This window comes from Carettochelys insculpta, chromosome 12 (assembly GCF_033958435.1).
Source record: "Carettochelys insculpta isolate YL-2023 chromosome 12, ASM3395843v1, whole genome shotgun sequence".
Classification (NCBI taxonomy): domain Eukaryota; kingdom Metazoa; phylum Chordata; order Testudines; family Carettochelyidae; genus Carettochelys; species Carettochelys insculpta.
In genome coordinates this window covers 46,248,218-46,265,690 of record NC_134148.1, presented here as the reverse complement: position 1 = coordinate 46,265,690, position 17,473 = coordinate 46,248,218, and the positions used below count along the sequence as shown (strand labels likewise).

Below are 17,473 nucleotides of genomic sequence, written 5' to 3'. Positions count from 1 at the left end.
ACCCCCCAGCCCAACCCCACTCTGCTAGGTCGACTCCCCACCCTTCAGACCCCCCCACATCCCAACCCCACTCTGCTACTGCGACTCCCCACCCTTCAAACCCCCGAGCCCAACCCCACTGTGCTAGGGCGACTCCCCACCCTTCAAACCCCCCAGCCCAGCCCCACTCTGCTAGGGCGACTCCCCACCCTTCAGACCCCCCAGCCCAACCCCACTCTGCTAGGGCGACTCCCCACCCTTCAAACCCCCCCACAGCCCAACCCCACTCTGCTAGGGCGACTCCCCACCCTTCAGACCCCCCACAGCCGAACCCCACAATGCTAGGGCGACTTCCCACCCTTCAGACCCCCCAGCCCAACCCCACTCTGCTAGGGCGACTCCCCACCCTTTAAACCCCCCAGCCCAGCCCCACTCTGCTAGGGCGACTCCCCACCCTTCAGACCGCACAGCCCGACCCCAGACTGCTAGGGTGACTCCCCACCCTTCACACCCCCCAGCCCAACCCCACTCTGCTAGGGCGACTCCCCACCCTTCAGACCCCCCAGCCCAACCCCACTCTGCTAGGGTGACTCCCCACTCTTCAGACCCCCCAGCCCAACCCCACTCTGCTAGGGCGACTCCCCACCCTTCAGACCCCCCAGCCCAACCCCACTCTGCTAGGACGACTCCCCACCCTTCAAACCCCCCAGCCCAGCCCCACTCTGCTAGGGCGACTCCCCACCCTTCAGACCCCACAGCACAACCGCACTGTGCTAGGGCGACTCCCCACCCTTCAAACCCCCCCACAGCCCAACCGCACTCTGCTAGGGCGACTCCTCACCCTTCAAACCCCCCCACAGCCCAACCCCACTGTGCTAGGGCGACTCCCCACCCTTCAAACCCCCACACAGCCGAACCCCACTCTGCTAGGGCGACTCCCCACCCTTCAGACCCCCCCACAGCCCAACCCCACTCTGCTAGGGCGAATCCCCACCCTTCAAACCCCCCAGCCCAACCCCACTCTGCTAGGTCGACTCCCCACCCTTCAGACCCCCCCACATCCCAACCCCACTCTGCTACTGCGACTCCCCACCCTTCAAACCCCCGAGCCCAACCCCACTGTGCTAGGGCGACTCCCCACCCTTCAAACCCCCCAGCCCAGCCCCACTCTGCTAGGGCGACTCCCCACCCTTCAGACCCCCCAGCCCAACCCCACTCTGCTAGGGCGACTCCCCACCCTTCAGACCCCCCAGCCCAGCCCCACTCTGCTAGGGCGACTCCACACCCTTCAGACCCCCCAGCCCAACCCCACTATGCTAGGGCGACTCCCCACCCTTCAAACCCCCCCACAGCCCAACCGCACTCTGCTAGGGCGACTCCCCACCCTTCAAACCCCCCCACAGCCCAACTCCACTCTGCTAGGGCGACTCCCCACCCTTCAGACCCCCCAGCCCAACCCCACTCTGCTAGGGCGACTCCCCACCCTTCAGACCCCCCAGCCCAACCCCATTCTGCTAGGGCGACTCCCCACCCTTCAGACCCCCCAGCCCAACCCCACTCTGCTAGGGCGACTCCCCACCCTTCAAAGCCCCCCACAGCCCAGCCCCACTCTGCTAGGGCGACTCCCCACCATTCAAACCCCCCCACAGCCGAACCCCACTCTGCTAGGGCGACTCCCCACCCCTCCGGCTCCCCAGCCCAATCCCACTCTGCTAGGGCGACTCCCCACCCTTCAAACCCCCCCACAGCCCAACCCCACTCTGCTAGGGCAACTCCCCACTCTTCAGACCCCCCAGCCCAACCCCACTCTGCTAGGGCGACTCCCCACCCTTCAGACCCCCCAGCCCAACCCCACTCTGCTAGGGCGACTCCCCACCCTTCAGAGCCCCCAGCCCAACCCCACTATGCTAGGGCGACTCCCCACCCTTCAGACCCCCCAGCCCAACCCCACACTGCTAGGGCGACTCCCCACCCTTCAGACCCCCCAGCCCAACCGTACTGTGCTAGGGCGACTCCCCACCCTTGAGACCCCATAGCCCAACCCCACTGTGCTAGGGCGACTCCCCACCCTTCAAACCCCCAGCCCAACCCCACTGTGCTAGGGCGACTCCCCACCCTTCAGACCCCCAGCCCAACCCCACTGTGCTAGGGTGACTCCCTACCCTTCAAACCCCCCACAGCCCAGCCCCACTCTGCTAGGGCGACTCCCCACCCTTCAGACCCCCAGCCCAACCCCACTGTGCTAGGGTGACTCCCCACCCTTCAAACCCCCCACAGCCCAGCCCCAGTCTGCTAGGGCGACTCCCCACCCTTCAGACCCCCCAGCCCAATCCCACTCTGCTAGGGCGACTCCCCACCCTTCAGACTCCCCAGCCCAACCCCACACTGCTAGGGCGACTCCCCACCCTTCAGACCCCCCAGCCCAACCCCACTGTGCTAGGGCGACTCCCCACCCTTCAGACCCCCAGCCCAACCCCACTGTGCTAGGGCGACTCCCCACCCTTCAAACCCCCCCACAGCCCAACCCCACTGTGCTAGGGTGACTCCCCACCCTTCAAACCCCCCACAGCCCAGCCCCACTCTGCTAGGGCGACTCCCCACCCTTCAGACCCCCAGCCCAGCCCCACTCTGCTAGGGCGACTCCCCACCCTTCAGACCCCCCAGCCCAATCCCACTCTGCTAGGGCGACTCCCCACCCTTCAGACTCCCCAGCTCAACCCCACACTGCTAGGGCGACTCCCCACCCTTCAGACCCCCCAGCCCAACCCCACTCTGCTAGGGCGACTCCCCACCCTTCAGACCCCCCAGCCCAGCCCCACTCTGCTAGGGCAACACTTCCCCAGGATGGCCCCTCACCTCAGCTGCTGCTTGCCAGCCCTGCAGGGGTCAGCAAGAGGCTCCCAGGGCTTTACACCTGCTTAGCCTTTGGCTCCAGTGTGAGCCAAATCTTCGGCCCTCCATCTGGCCCCTGCTCCAGTCAGCAGATTCTGCCTCCCCATGGGCTCCGCACAGCTCCCCATATTGCTGAGGCTCCGTGCGCCTTTACAGCCCACAGGTGCTGCCCTGACAGCTTCACAGGAGCGGCAGCCCCAGCAAAGCAGTCCTGGCTGCCTTCATTCACAGGGCCTAGCCCCCACGCCCATTCCAACCCAGGGGCGGCTGACGGCTCTGGGAGAGCTGGGCAGGGGTGGCTGACCCATGACCTCCTGAGGTCCCTTCCAGCTCTGTGAGGTAGGTATGACGTGTGGCAGTGGTGCTGTTGTGTCCAGGCCAGAGTCAAGCATGCGGCAGGCTCCTGGAAGGGCTCGCTGTGCAATTGCCTGTCCCAAGCCAGCTGTGCCCCTTCCTTAGGGCTGCATTTGCTGGGCAGGAAGGAAGAGAAGCTCAGAAGGACAAAGCAGCAGCCCTGTGTGGTGGGTTTCCTATTAGCAACCGTTCCTGCCTCTCTGAGCGCCGGGCTCTGGGGCAGGCTGGCTGTGCTCGGGAGGGAGGCTGTGTGCAGGTTTTTCAGGGCAGTTGCACAAACCCTCGTCAGGGCTGGTCTGGGTTCAAATGGTTCTGCCTCAGAGCAGGGCGCTGGCCTCGAGACCCTTTGAGATGCCGGCAGTCCCTCCATGCCTGTGATTCTATTGTTCAAACCCCACTGATTCAACCCAAACGAAACGCTAATGTTGAACCCCCATCCCTGCAGGGACCCCACTGTGTAACCACACCCTCACTGCAGCATCACTGCATGGGAGGGCGCTACCCACTAAACCCAGTAACTCCCCACCAGCACCCAAGGGCCTGCACACCAACCCAGGGCCAGCTACGCCCTTCACTGTACAGAGCCCCCACAACACCCCTCCCATATGCAGGGCCCACACACTGTGCAAGGCTCCACACTCCAACCCCTCAACCCCCTACCACTGATCAGAGCTCTGACAACACAACAGCATAACCCCCCAGGAACCCTTCACTGTGACCCCATAACATCCCCACCCACTGCCCAGGACCCCTTCGCTGTGACCCCATAACATCCCCACCCACTGCCCAGGGCCCCTTCACTGTGACCCCATAACATCCCCACCCACTGCCCAGGACCCCTTCGCTGTGACCCCATAACATCCCCACCCACTGCCCAGGGCCCCTTCACTGTGACCCCATAACATCCCCACCCACTGCCCAGGGCCCCTTCGCTGTGACCCCATAACATCCCCACCCACTGCCCAGGACCCCTTCGCTGTGACCCCATAACAATCCCACCCACTGCCCAGGGCCCCTTCGCTGTGACCCCATAACATCCCCACCCACTGCCCAGGGCCCCTTCGCTGTGACCCCATAACATCCCCACCCACTGCCCGGGACCCCTTCATTGTGACCCCATAACATCCCCACCCACTGCCCAGGGCCCCTTCACTGTGACCCCATAGTCCCTCATCACTGCCCAGGGCCCCTTCACTGTGACCCCATAACATCCCCACCCACCGCCCAGGGCCCCTTCACTGTGACTCCATAGTCCCCCATCACTCCCCAGGGGCCCTTCACTGTGACCCCATAACATCCCCACCCACTGCCCAGGGCCCCTTCACTGTGACCCCATAACATCCCCACCCACTGCCCAGGGGCCCTTCACTGTGACCCCATAACATCCCCACCCACTGCCCAGGGCCCCTTCACTGTGATCCCATAGCATCCCCACCCACTGCCCAGGGGCCCTTCACTGTGACCCCATAACATCCCCACCCACTGCCCAGGGGCCCTTCACTGTGACTCCATAGTCCCCCATCACTGCCCAGGGCCCCTTCACTGTGACCCCATAACATCCCCACCCACTGCCCAGGGCCCCTTCACTGTGACTCCATAATCCACCATCACTGCCCAGGGCCCCTTCACTGTGACCCCATAGTCCCCCATCACTCCCCAGGGCTCCTTCACTGTGACCCCATAACATCCCCACCCACTGCCCAGGACCCTTCGCTGTGACCCCATAACATCCCCACCCACTGCCCAGGGCTCCTTCACTGTGACCCCATAACAACCCCACCCACTGCCCAGGGCCCCTTCACTGTGACCCCATAACAACCCCACCCACTGCCCAGGGCCCCTTCACTGTGACCCTATAGTCCCCCATCACTGCCCAGGGCCCCTTCACTGTGACCCCATAACATCCCCACCCACTGCCCAGGGCCGCTTCACTGTGACCCCACAGTCCCCATCACTCCCCAGGGCCCCTTCACTGTGACCCCATAGCATCCCCACCCACTGCCCAGGGCCCCTTCACTGTGACCCCATAACAACCCCACCCACTGCCCAGGGCTCCTTCACTGTGACCTCATAACAACCCCACCCACTGCCCAGGGCCCCTTCACTGTGACTCCATAGTCCCCCATCACTGCCCAGGGCCCCTCCACTGTGACCCCATAACATCCCCACCCACTGCCCAGGGCCCCTTCACTGTGACCCTGTGATGGGGTTCTGGGGTCCCCCAGGCTCTGCACCCTGTCCGCAGGCAGGAGAGTCTCTCACTCAGCAGGAAAACAGCGGGTTTATTAGCCGACAGGACACAGCATCGTACAGAGGAGTCAGTACAGCAGGCAGAGACAGCCAGTTCAATCCATGCTGGGGAGAGGAGGCCCCGAGGGGCCCCCAGAGCCGGGGCCTTGCCCCCTCCTTGGTCTCTCTCTCCCTCAGCCCAGACTCACTGCTTTCAACTCCCAGTTCCAATTCAAACCTCTCAGGCTCCACCTCCTCCTTTGTCTGCAGTACAAAGGTGTTACCTGGTTGTCAGGGTTACCCTCAGCAGGGGCCCCACACCCTCTGTGAGCCACACACACACACACAGGTATCCCCCACTCCATCACATCTCTCCCCCCTTCCAGACCGAACTGAGCGGGGTCACTCAGCCAGGGACCTGGGGAAGTTTGAGGCCCTCCCCTCGTGATTGGGCATTGGCTGCCCCCTCAGTGCTCACCTTGATGTGCACCACCTCCACATTGTAATCCTGCTTGGGGAGGCTCCAACTCAGGAGCTTGGTGTTGGCCCTTTTCATGTGATGCAGCCGGGCAAGTCCCTTTAGTTTCCTCAGGTTGGTTGGTCTCCCTGCTTCTGTCTCTGGTCCATCAGCCACGTTCTCAAGTCGGGCAGGCAGAGCCCATACAGATGCTGCAGCACCAACAGATTAAATAGTTCTTTTCTGGTCTGGGCCCTGCCCTGTTTGACCACCAGTCCATACAGCTGCTCCGGCCAATGTTTGGAATTCAGCTACAGTCCAGTAAAAGAAGGTACAAATGCTTCCACCCTTGGCATTTAGCCAGACCACCAAAATGGTTGTGTGCCTCAGTTTCCCCTTCCATGCCACACAATAGGTTTGGAATGTTCCTCCTCATGTGAGAGGTTGCAAGACTAGTTACAGGGAACAATGGTGACATTTCAGAGTTACAGACTCCTTCAACATACAACTCATGCTTCTACATCAATGTCATCATGTTAAATGGCTCTTTCCAAACATTCAGTACATGGTACAATTCTACAGCTTTTGGTAGCAGCACCCCTTGGTTACAGCAGTCAGTGTGAGTTACAGAACAAACCCATTGCAACTGCACATTTACGTTGCTCTTTGGGTAGACCACAACCTTTGTGCAACATCCTTGAGAATCTGGTATTTTGGGGATAAATGGCTGAGGCCTTTCTTAGCACCATCAAGTTCTAATCTTCTCCCTTGCCCCCTGGGGTGGAAATTTGATCTCTCTGGCTGTGCCCTCCCTTCTAACAAGAGCTGGGCCATTGATGATCTCAGGGAGACGGCCCCCTCCCAGCCAGCCTGGAAATTTGCAAACCAAACTGCTTTCTGAGAGTTGTTTTGTGAGTCCCAGACGCAGAATCCACATGAAGGAATCCCTGTTTATCCCTTACTGGCCCACCAGGCCCAAAGCTCCTTTGTCCTTCCACCTCCAACTACTGCCTCCCCATGGAATCAGAAGTCGAATCCAGTATGAGAATATAAGTGTTTCCACCATTTGGAGATGGGGAATTGCTGGTGCTCTCCTGCATCCTACAGAGACTGACTGCAGCTGTTTTACTTGGTTCTCACAGGGCTGCTCACACTACCTGATAGTTTTCACTTTACTTGCATCAACTTCCAATTCCTGAGAAACTTTTACCCTGCCTGCTTTGGACCCTTCCAGAGCACAGCCAGTGGTTTCACACTCAAGCAGGTCCTGGCTATCAGGAGCTGAAACAAACTTCTCCCCAGGCAAAGGTCTGGCTCTGGCTCTTACAGACATGCACCTTTCCTGTTCATTCTCCTTCACCTCACTCCCATTTTCTGCAGTCCCCACAGACGGGTCAGGAAAAGTTTCAGGGAAATTCTCTTCCTCAAGAGCTCCCCCAGACAACAACTCACCCCTGTCTTGCTCCACAGGGGCACTGCTCCCTTGAGCCACAACCAGCTCCTGGGGTTCACCTACACCCAGGATCACTTCTGGCCCATCAGGCAGATTCCCATGTAATCCCCCTCCAGGCAGACAGCCAGTACCACCGGACAGAAGGTTAGGGTCCCTTTCCTCCCTTCTGCTACCAGCTCCTTTATCTTCATCAGTCAGCGTAACTCCATTGCCCGTCTGTTCTTGTGTCCTGGTGAGAGGATGACTCTGGTAGGACAGAGTCCTCTCACCCCCTCCCAGTAACACCTCAGCATCAGGCAAAGAACAAGTACCAGAATCGTCTGGTCTCTGGGATTCCCTGATGATCCTAACTGGATTAGACCAAGTTAAAGCATCATCCCCCCTGAGAGACACAGAGGTAGGCCCACTTCCCATCTGGGCTTCAGCTGCCCTCAGATCCAGCTCTGGGATCTTGGCTCCATCTCGAGCCCCCACAGGCTCAGGCAAAGGATTCACTTTCCCAGAAGCAGAAGCACTTTTCTTGCACCAAGGACCAGTGTCCTTAGCAGGGATACCACTGCCCATCCCAGAGCCATTCCCTCTGCTCCAGCCCCCATGGCTGGATTCAGAGACACACCTGGAATGCTCTTTTCTGGTGGATCCTTCTCCAGCCACCCTAGGCTGGGGAATCTTCCTCAGACAATGGGCTAGTTTCCTCATTGGCACCTTTTCCAAACGCAGGCTCTGCTCTCTCCCCAGGCTGCTGCTGCTGCTGTTCAACACAGACAGACAATGGGAGACACTCTCTCCTTTGTCCCTGCCCCAGCTCCCCGGCTGGTCTCCACACACACACAGAAGGTGAAGCAGCTTCTCTCACAGACAACTTGCCATTCCCAGTGGATTAGCTGCTTTCCTGCACAGACACACAGGCACCTTCCTCGGCCCAGGCCTGGAAAACTCTCCGCAGGTCTGTCTTGGCCACTAGTAGATGATGGGTTGGAATCGCTCCTTCCCTCCTTGAGCTGTGGCAGGCCACTCGGTTCAGAGCTCCATGCAGTTCAGGGTTCCCTGCCCTGATCCGGGCTCACCTCTGCAGGAGTTTCCTTAACCCTCATCTCTGCCACTGCACATCCACACTGCCTTGTTCAGCTCCTTTAATCTCGATTCGGTTTCCAGGTGCTGCCACTTCACAGCGGAGTTGCTCAGTGTGGTTGCAGGCTCTCAGGCTGATGCCCTCTGCACCCCACGATTCCTGGAAGAATCCCTTCAGTGTGCCAGGCTCCTTGCAGGTCACAAGCTCCCTGGGGTTAGGCCGTAGGCCCCTCTGCCCTCTGGGACCGACTCCAACAGACTCTCAGAGGAACCCCTTCTTCAGTGTGACACCCGCTCTCAAGGACCATGAGCACCCTGTCTCGGGACAAACTCATTCAGCGTCAGCCTCCTCAGGGGTCACTTGTTCCTGGGGGTTGGGCTCTCGGCCCCTCCACCTTCTGGGACCTACTCCAACAGATTCCCAGGAGTACCCCTCCTCGGGTGTGACACCCCCTCTCGAGGACCACAACCACAGTTGCTTGGGTTTGGCCGCAGGCCCCTCCGCCTTGGGAAACTGCACCTCACTGCCCGTCAGCACACCTGGGTCTCACAGGCCCCTCTTCTTCTTCCATGTCGCCCGTCACTTACTACTGGATGCTCCATCCTCGGGGTGCAGAACATCTCACTTCTGACACCAGTGTGATGGGGTTCTGGGGTCCCCCAGGCTCTGCACCCTGTCCGCAGGCAGGAGAGTCTCTCACTCAGCAGGAAAACAGCGGGTTTATTAGCCGACAGGACACAGCATCGTACAGAGGAGTCAGTACAGCAGGCAGAGACAGCCAGTTCAATCCATGCTCGGGAGAGGAGGCCCCGAGGGGCCCCCAGAGCCGGGGCCTTGCCCCCTCCTTGGTCTCTCTCTCCCTCAGCCCAGACTAACTGTTTCCAACTCCCAGTTCCAATTCAGACCCCTCAGGCTCCACCTCCTCCTTTGTCTGCAGTACAAAGGTGTTACCTGGTTGTCAGGGTTACCCTCAGCAGGAGCCTCACACCCTCTGTGAGCCACACACACACACACACACACACACACACACGCAGGTATCCCCCACTCCATCACAGACCCCATAGTCCCCATCACTCCCCAGGGCCCCTTCACCGTGACCCCATAACATCCCCACCCACTGCCCAGGGCCCCTTCACTGTGACCCCATAACATCCCCACCCACTGCCCAGGGCCCCTTCACTGTGACCCCATAACATCCCCACCTACTGCCCAGGGCCCCTTCGCTGTGACCCCATAGCATCCCCACCCACTGCCCAGGGCCCCTTCACTGTGACACCATAACATCCCCACCCACTGCCCAGGGCCCCTTAACTGTGACCTCATAGTCGCCCATCACTGCCCAGGGCCCCTTCGCTGTGACCCCATAACATCCCCACCCACTGCCCAGGGCCCCTTCACTGTGACCCAATAGCATCCCCACCCACTGCCCAGGGCCCCTTCGCTGTGACCCCCATAACAACCCCTCCCACTGCCCAGGGCCCCTTCACTGTGACCCAATAACATCCCCACCCACTGCCCAGGGCCCCTTCACTGTGACCCAATAACATCCCCACCCACTGCCCAGGGCCCCTTCACTGTGACCCAATAACATCCCCACCCACTGCCCAGGGCCCCTTCGCTGTGACCCCCACACCATCCCCACCCGCTGCATTACAGTCTAAGCTCCTGAGCCTTAGGGACACCAGCTGTCGAGGCCTCTCAGATGCTGCAGCACGTTAGCCTTGGCGGGACGGGGAGGGGGAGCAGCAGCGGCTGGGAGGTGTCCCCTGAATGCTGGGCAGGGTGGTTTGGCCATTCAGGTGGGGAGGATGAAGCGAGGGTTCGTTTGGGGCATTGCTGGGGGGGACCAGTGTTTTGCTGCCTCTCTCGTTGCTGTCCCAGCCAGAGCTTTGCTGCACCAGCTGCCAACTCATGTAGGCTCCTGGCTTGCCAGTGCCCTGTGCATTAGCCTTTGCCCTGCTCTGCAGTCCCTGCTGCTACTGGCCTCTCTAGCGGGCTGCAGTGCCCACACACCTGTTGGGCGGCAGAGAGCTCAGCACTAGGGGATGCACAGAAGGGTACTCTGGACAGCCCCAACTGCAGGACAGCGCTGCAGGAACAGGACATCTCCCCTTTCCCTGTGCTGCTGAGCAAGGCACAGAATGGGGAGCACACCTTGTCCCCCAGAAGGCAGATAGCCCCTGCGTCCCATTACCCTACTCTGATCCCTGCCCTGTTGCTGTTCCAGGTGTTTGCAGACCTTTTTGACCCCGTGATTCAAGAGAGACACAATGGTTACAACCCACGGACCATGAAACACCCCACAGACCTGGATGCCAGTAAGGTGTGTAACACCCTGGGGGACACGGTGTGGCCATCGGAGGCTCCATGTGCCAGAGGGCCAGAACCCCTATTGTCAGCTGTCCTGAGCAGTGCAGTGTCCTCAGCTCCCTTGTGCCCTACCTCCCCAGTACCTAACAGGCGTTGTGTAAGGTACCACTGGCAGCCAGCAACAGCTGAGCAGCAATAGTCTCATGCGGGGCACGCACTTACCCGCAATGCCTATGGCCTGTGCGCACTGCAAGGGTGTGCTTTGGACAAGTCTGGGCAGGGGTACACAGGTGCTTGACAGACATGGGACAGTTGTCCCGACTCCAGGTGCTACCGTTACGTCACGGACAAGGAAATCAACAGTCACAGTCAGACAGCCATTCACTGGCTCAGAGGCACCAGGGACAGCTCGGTTTGCACTGCAGAAGGCGGCAGTGAGATGAAACCAGCATGCAGCCTTCTCCATTGGACTCCCTGGCACCTTTCCCACCACATACCCTGGGCCCTGAGAGGGGCCAGGTTAGTCATTACTGGGCTGCGAAAGAGGGGAAAAGGGACGGAACTGGCTTCCCGCCCCCCCATTTCTGCCCCTGGCTGATGCCTTAGGCCTGCCACCATTTCAGGGCTCTCATGTCCACCCATTCCCATCCCCAGATTAAGTCTGGCTACTTTGATGAGCGCTACGTGCTGTCATCGCGTGTCCGGACAGGGCGCAGCATCCGTGGGCTCAGCCTGCCCCCTGCCTGCACCCGCGCGGAGCGGAGAGAGGTCGAAAAGGTAACTGTGGATGCCCTGAGTGGCCTGACAGGAGACCTGGCCGGCCGGTACTATCGCCTCAGTGATATGACTGAGAAGGAGCAGCAGCAACTCATTGATGTGAGTGACCCAGTGGGGCTGAGGGCCACCATGTGGTGCTGAGGGGCAGCGAGGATGGTGGGGCAGGGCCAGGACCAGGACCAGCCACTGGGCTGCTAGGAGCCGAGAACAGCTCAGCTTCTGCCCTTCTCCCTGTCACCCCCTCATTGCCCCTCATCCACCTGCTCGTCAAGCTCTTCCTGCTGCTGCCCCTCAGGCTGCCCTTCGGGCATGAGTCCTCAGCAGGCTGCATGAGTACCTGCTGCCCCAACAGGGCTGGGCACGGCTGCAGGCCGCGCTGGCTGGCTGGCTGCAGAGGCAGAGCACAGCCACGCTGCTTAGCACCAAGGGCCACAGACACTCAGCCAGCACCTCCCCTGGCACTTGCCTGTCTCTCCCCGGGCAGCTCCCAAGGTCAGGCAGGGGACTGGCACCGGGGTCTGCCAACATCTTGCTGGGTCCTGCAGCTGCTGGGCCTGGGGCAAGGCAGGCACCCTTGGGCAGTTCTGGGCAGCGCCAGCTGTAGACTTCTGGGCTGCAGAGCAGTTCTAGCTCCGGACGCTAAGATGGGGAGCCCAGGTGACAGGCCCTGTCCACTGGTTAAAGCACAGCTTGTCCTGCCATTCCCTGCTCCCAGAGCGCAGCTTGCAGGCCCCACCAGCAGCCAGGCCTGCCCTGCACTGGGGGACCTGACCCGGGGGGCACAGAAGGGAGGAAACCCCTAGCTCCTGGGAACAGCACTTGTGGGCCTCTGGCTCATGCCCCATCTCCTTCCCCAGGATCATTTCCTCTTCGACAAGCCCGTCTCTCCCTTACTGACAGCAGCAGGAATGGCCCGGGACTGGCCTGATGCCCGAGGAATCTGGTATGGAGTCACTGCTTTCACCTGGGCAGCTAAGCGTGGGCAGCCTGTGGGCAGAGGGGCTGGGCAGCGTACCGTTAAGGCTCCTGGCACAGTACCACACCTGCACCCCTCACCCTATAGCCACATCCCTCTAGGGCCACTTCCCGTAACCACACGTCCTCCACCGGCACACCAGGCCCATCCAGTGCCCATCCCACGGCTTGGAGCACCACCTTTCCTGGCTCCTGCACAGGCCCAGTTCAAATGCTCCCCCCATGCGCTCCTGTGCTCTGCCTTCACCACCAGCGAGACCACCCAGAACTGCGCACAGGCCATCAGTGTTGCCACGCACACGATGGTCAGGCCAGTTACCCGTTCCTCCAGCTGAGCAGCATCCGTCTTGGACTGCGGGCACCAGACTGGGCAGGATTCCAGTGCGCTGGGTTCAGATGGTAAAACCCTCGCTCCTCCTAGCTGAGGTCTGCCCCTCTATGCCGCCCGTCAGGGCACAGGCTGGCCACCGTGACCCCACCTCTGCAGAGCCCCCCCAGGCTGTGAGTGTGACCTAGAGTCCTGGGACCTCCATGTATGTTACACAGTTACACTCAGCAAGCAGCAGATGCAGACCAGCTTGCCTCCCGCACGCGGCTCCCATGCCTGCGCCCACCTTGCAGCCCTGCCTCTGCACAGCACACGCTTTCCCCCGAGGAAAACCTCCGCCTTCTGTGCTGCAGGGGCCAAACCCCAGCGCAGCGGAGGGCAGAGCCTGTATCCCCCCGGAGCCCTGAGCCAGCAAGCAGGGCAGCCCCAGAGGGGGCAGAGACTGGGGCAACTCCCCCCCAGGGCTCCTGGAGCAGAGCCTGGGGGCAACCGCCCCACGCTGCTGGCCCTGCTGGTGCCCCCTCCACCCCCACATCACTCCCTGCCCAACCAAGCTAGGGGTTACCCGAGTCCGGGCGCAGCCGCAGCAGCAGGACTTGCCTCGCCAGCCGTGCGCCACACGGGCAGTGCTGCAGCGCTGGGCCTGATGGGCCCTCGGAGCCTCACTGCTTGGCAGGCGGCGGCAGTGGAGGCCACGTGCCACTGCCACAGGGATGTGCAGCGCAGGAGGCTGGGAGGGGCGGCACAGCAGTGCAGCCTGCCGCCCACATGGTGAGTGTGGGGGCCGGTGCTCCCTGCCCCAGGTAATCCTCCCCGCTCCCGTCCATGGGGCAGCTGGGGCGGCCACTGCGGGGATCCCCAAAGTGCAGGGCCTGGGGAGGTTGCCCCGGTTCACCCTCTGGATGGGACGGCTCCGCCCCGGGGTCTCACAGCCAGTTTTCAGTGCAGGTACCAGCTTTTGCTGACAAACCCATCTCTGTCGCTGCCTTCCTCAGCCCTTCAGCAAGATCCCGCTCCAGGGAAGGTGGGGGGCACTGGCTGCCTGTGGCATCCCAGGCTCCCCATGCCTTGGGGGGCCCCAGCATCCGAACAACATAACTACCTCCAAGGCCACGAGCCGCCTCTGGCACCGCCTGTATCGACCCCTCGTGTCCCCAGAGGCTGCAAAGTGCCAGCGCAGATCCCAAAGCAGCAGGTGTCAGGCCCAGGAGCGCTCACTGGGCGCTGCAGGGACAGGCTGCTGCATTGCCTGCCCAGGCCCTCCACCCACGCTGGGCTGGGACCACCAACACATGCACTGGCGCCTGCTTGAGACCTGCTGCCTTCGGGTATGTGCTCTGCACTCAGACCCCTGCCTGGCCTGAGCCTGCTGACTGGGGTGGGACAAGCTAGCTGCAGGGTAGCTGTCAGGACTCTGGCTACAGCTGCTGGTGGGTAGTTGGCCCTGGGCCAGCAAGGGCAGGACCCAAGCTCACCTCCTGGTCAGAGGCAGGCTTTATGCAAGCTGCTGGGACCTGACTGCTCCCCAGGGCTGGATCAGCGCTCTCCACCCAGAAATGGCCCAAGAGCCTCCTGCCGTGAGCCCATCACAAGGGCTGATCTCTCCTGGGGACCCCCTCCCTGTGGGCCACCCAGCAACTGCCTGGCCCAGCTGTGGGCTCCAGGCATTGATGTGCCGTCCTCTTCCCCAGGCACAATCACGAGAAGACCTTCCTGATCTGGATAAACGAGGAGGATCATACCCGCCTCATTTCCATGGAGAAGGGCGGCAACATGAAGCGGGTCTTTGAGCGGTTCTGTAGGGGCCTGAAGGAGGTGAGAGCAGGGCAGCACCAGGGCCATCCCAGAGCCGTCTCTCTCTCTCTCTCTCTCTGAGCCGTGAGCCACACCCCCGGCTCTCCCTGAGCCGCCCCCACCCAGCTGTCCCTGAGCTGTGAGCCACCCCCGCCCGGCTCTCCCAGAGCCGCCCCACCCGGCTCTCCAGAGCCATCAGCCACCCCCGCCCGGCTCTCTCAGAGCTGCCCCCCCGGCTCTCCAGAGCCATCAGCCACCCCCGCCCGGCTCTCTCAGAGCCGCCCCCCTAGCTCTCCAGAGCCATCAGCCACCCCCGCCCGGCTCTCTCAGAGCCGCCCCCCTAGCTCTCCAGAGCCATCAGCCACCCCCGCCCGGCTCTCTCAGAGCCGCCCCCCCGGCTCTCCAGAGCCATCAGCCACCCCTGCCCGGCTCTCTCAGAGCCGCCCCACCCGGCTCTCCAGAGCCATCAGCCACCCCCGCCCGGCTCTCCCAGAGCCGCCCCACCGGCTCTCCAGAGCCATCAGCCACCCCCGCCCGGCTCTCTCAGAGCTGCCCCCCCGGCTCTCCAGAGCCATCAGCCACCCCCGCCCGGCTCTCCCTGAGCCATCAGCCACCCCCGCCCGGCTCTCTCAGAGCCGCCCCCCCGGCTCTCCAGAGCCATCAGCCACCCCCGCCCGGCTCTCCCAGAGCCGCCCCCCCGGCTCTCCAGAGCCATCAGCCACCCCTGCCCGGCTCTCTCAGAGCCATCAGCCACCCCCACCCGGCTCTCCCAGAGCTGCCCCCCCGGCTCTCCAGAGCCATCAGCCACCCCCGCCCGGCTCTCCCTGAGCCATCCGCCACCCTCCCCGGCTCTCTCAGGGCCATCAGCTGCCCCTGCGCAGCTCTCCCAGGGCCGTCAGCTCCCCCGGCCCAGCTCTCCCAAAGCCAGCAGCCATCCCCACCTGGCTTTTCTGTTGTGTGCAACGGAATGGTCCCCTTGCGGGTAGGCCCAGCTCACTCCACCAGTGTCAGTGACTTGCTGTGGGAACTACAGATGGTCCAGGTGTTGCTGGGGTGGTGCTGGGGAGAGCTGAATGCGAGGCTGATCTGGCCCATTTCCTTGGGTTGCAGGTGGAGAAACTAATCCAAGAACGGGGCTGGGAGTTCATGTGGAACGAGAGGCTGGGCTACATCCTAACATGTCCATCCAACCTAGGCACTGGGCTGCGCGCTGGGGTCCACATCAAACTGCCGCTGCTCAGCAAGGTACCACTGTAGCCATGGGAGCTGGGCTGAGCCTGGAGACCGGCCAGACCTCACAGAGCTCTCAGAACAACTGGGACATGGGCCACCTCGCAAAGTCAGGGGACTGGCATAGCCAGTGGCCAGGAGCTGCAGTTAGCTCTGGGTGACACAGATGAGAGGTGGCCTGGGCCCAGCCCCAGCCCAGATCACATCCCCGCTCTGGGACCATCCCTGTGGCAGGGCATCAGCTCCCTGTGCTCTCCCACAGCTGCATCCAAGGGCCCTATGGGGAAGAGACTCCTCACTCTCTCTGGCTACATCCCCCCCACACCCATGCCTGGCAGCCTCCCCAGGAGCCAAGCTCCCAAGGCCCCAGACCCACCCTCCTCAACTGGTCTCCCCTGACCCAATGCATCTCTGCCTCTCCAGGACAGCCGATTCACCAAGATCCTGGAGAATCTGCGGCTGCAAAAGCGTGGGACTGGCGGGGTGGACACAGCCGCCACCGGCAGCATCTTTGACATCTCCAATCTGGATCGCCTGGGGAAGTCTGAGGTACCCGCCTGGGTCGGCGTTCTGGCCCAGCTGGGCACAGGGGGCCAATGCCAGCATGGGGGTGCAGAATGCAAGCACTCCCGGCATGCATGCTGTACGTGCACTGCGGGCATGGGGGCAAGCTGAAGCCTCGCCAGCTGAGGGAAGCATGGAGCTCCTGGGCGACAGCTAAGGCCAAGCAGAAGGTAGTGAAGGAGAGAGGGTGCTGTGCTGCTGTCTGGCCTGGGGCTGGCGTGCCTGGGGGTTAGGCTGAGCTCCAGGAGCCAGCTGGCATTAGCACAGCCTAGGCTGTCCCAGACAGCAGCATTGCTGCCTGCCCAGCGCGTTGTGGGAGCCAGGCCCTGCCCGGGGAGGACCACCCAGGAGGCCCTGTGGGGCACACACAGACGGTTCCTGGCTGCGACCAAGGGCTGACAGGGTCTCTCTATGCTCCTGACTCAGGTGGAGCTGGTGCAGCTGGTGATCGATGGAGTGAACTACCTGATCGACTGTGAGCGGCGGCTGGAGAAGGGCCAGGACATCCGCATCCCCTCACCCGTGTCTCAGTTCAGGCACTGAGCCCGACCTCAGCCCAGATGGGCCCCAGGCCTACAGCCTCTCTTCCTGTAGCTTGCCCAGTCCTATTGAGCCTTGTGTTACCCACACTGCACTGTACCAGGCTCCATAAACTTCTGCTGCTGTCACCCTGGCTCTGGCTGGTTCTTAGTCCCACACCCACTGGGGAATCCCTTCTCAGCTGTACAGGGCCCTTGGCCCCCCATGGGACACACTGAGCTCTTTCCTGGCCCTGCTCGAGGAGAGAGATCCCAGGCCTGGACCCTGCAGCTGCCTCCCCACAGGAGTCCCTCAGTGGGGCCTCCGGAGCCAAGAGCAAAGAGGCTCCAAAGAGCTTGCTGGGCTGGGAGCACTGCCCTCGCCAGGCTCCTCACTCACAGAGAGGATACGCACCAGCCCCTCCTCACTGGCTGGGCCAGTGGCAGGGGCCAGTGTCTCCCCACCCAACAGCAGCTGTGGTCCCACAGCAGGACCAGTGAGCACAGCTGGCAGCAGGCTACAGGGTTTATTATAGACATC

General features: G+C 62.1%; 1 protein-coding gene across 1 annotated transcript in view; it reads left to right on the top strand.

The window, feature by feature from the left end:
• The window catches only part of CKMT1A (creatine kinase, mitochondrial 1A), a 35,760-nt gene extending 18,684 nt beyond the window's left edge, over nt 1-17,076 (top strand). Inside the window, exons 3-9 of the mRNA XM_075006581.1 lie at nt 10,664-10,759; nt 11,401-11,622; nt 12,381-12,466; nt 14,518-14,641; nt 15,731-15,865; nt 16,274-16,399; nt 16,841-17,076. Coding sequence (XP_074862682.1) covers nt 10,664-10,759; nt 11,401-11,622; nt 12,381-12,466; nt 14,518-14,641; nt 15,731-15,865; nt 16,274-16,399; nt 16,841-16,957 — 906 coding nt within the window. The 3' untranslated portion in view covers nt 16,958-17,076. The remainder of the gene's footprint in view (nt 1-10,663; nt 10,760-11,400; nt 11,623-12,380; nt 12,467-14,517; nt 14,642-15,730; nt 15,866-16,273; nt 16,400-16,840) is intronic.
• Nucleotides 17,077-17,473: the final 397 nt, after the last annotated feature.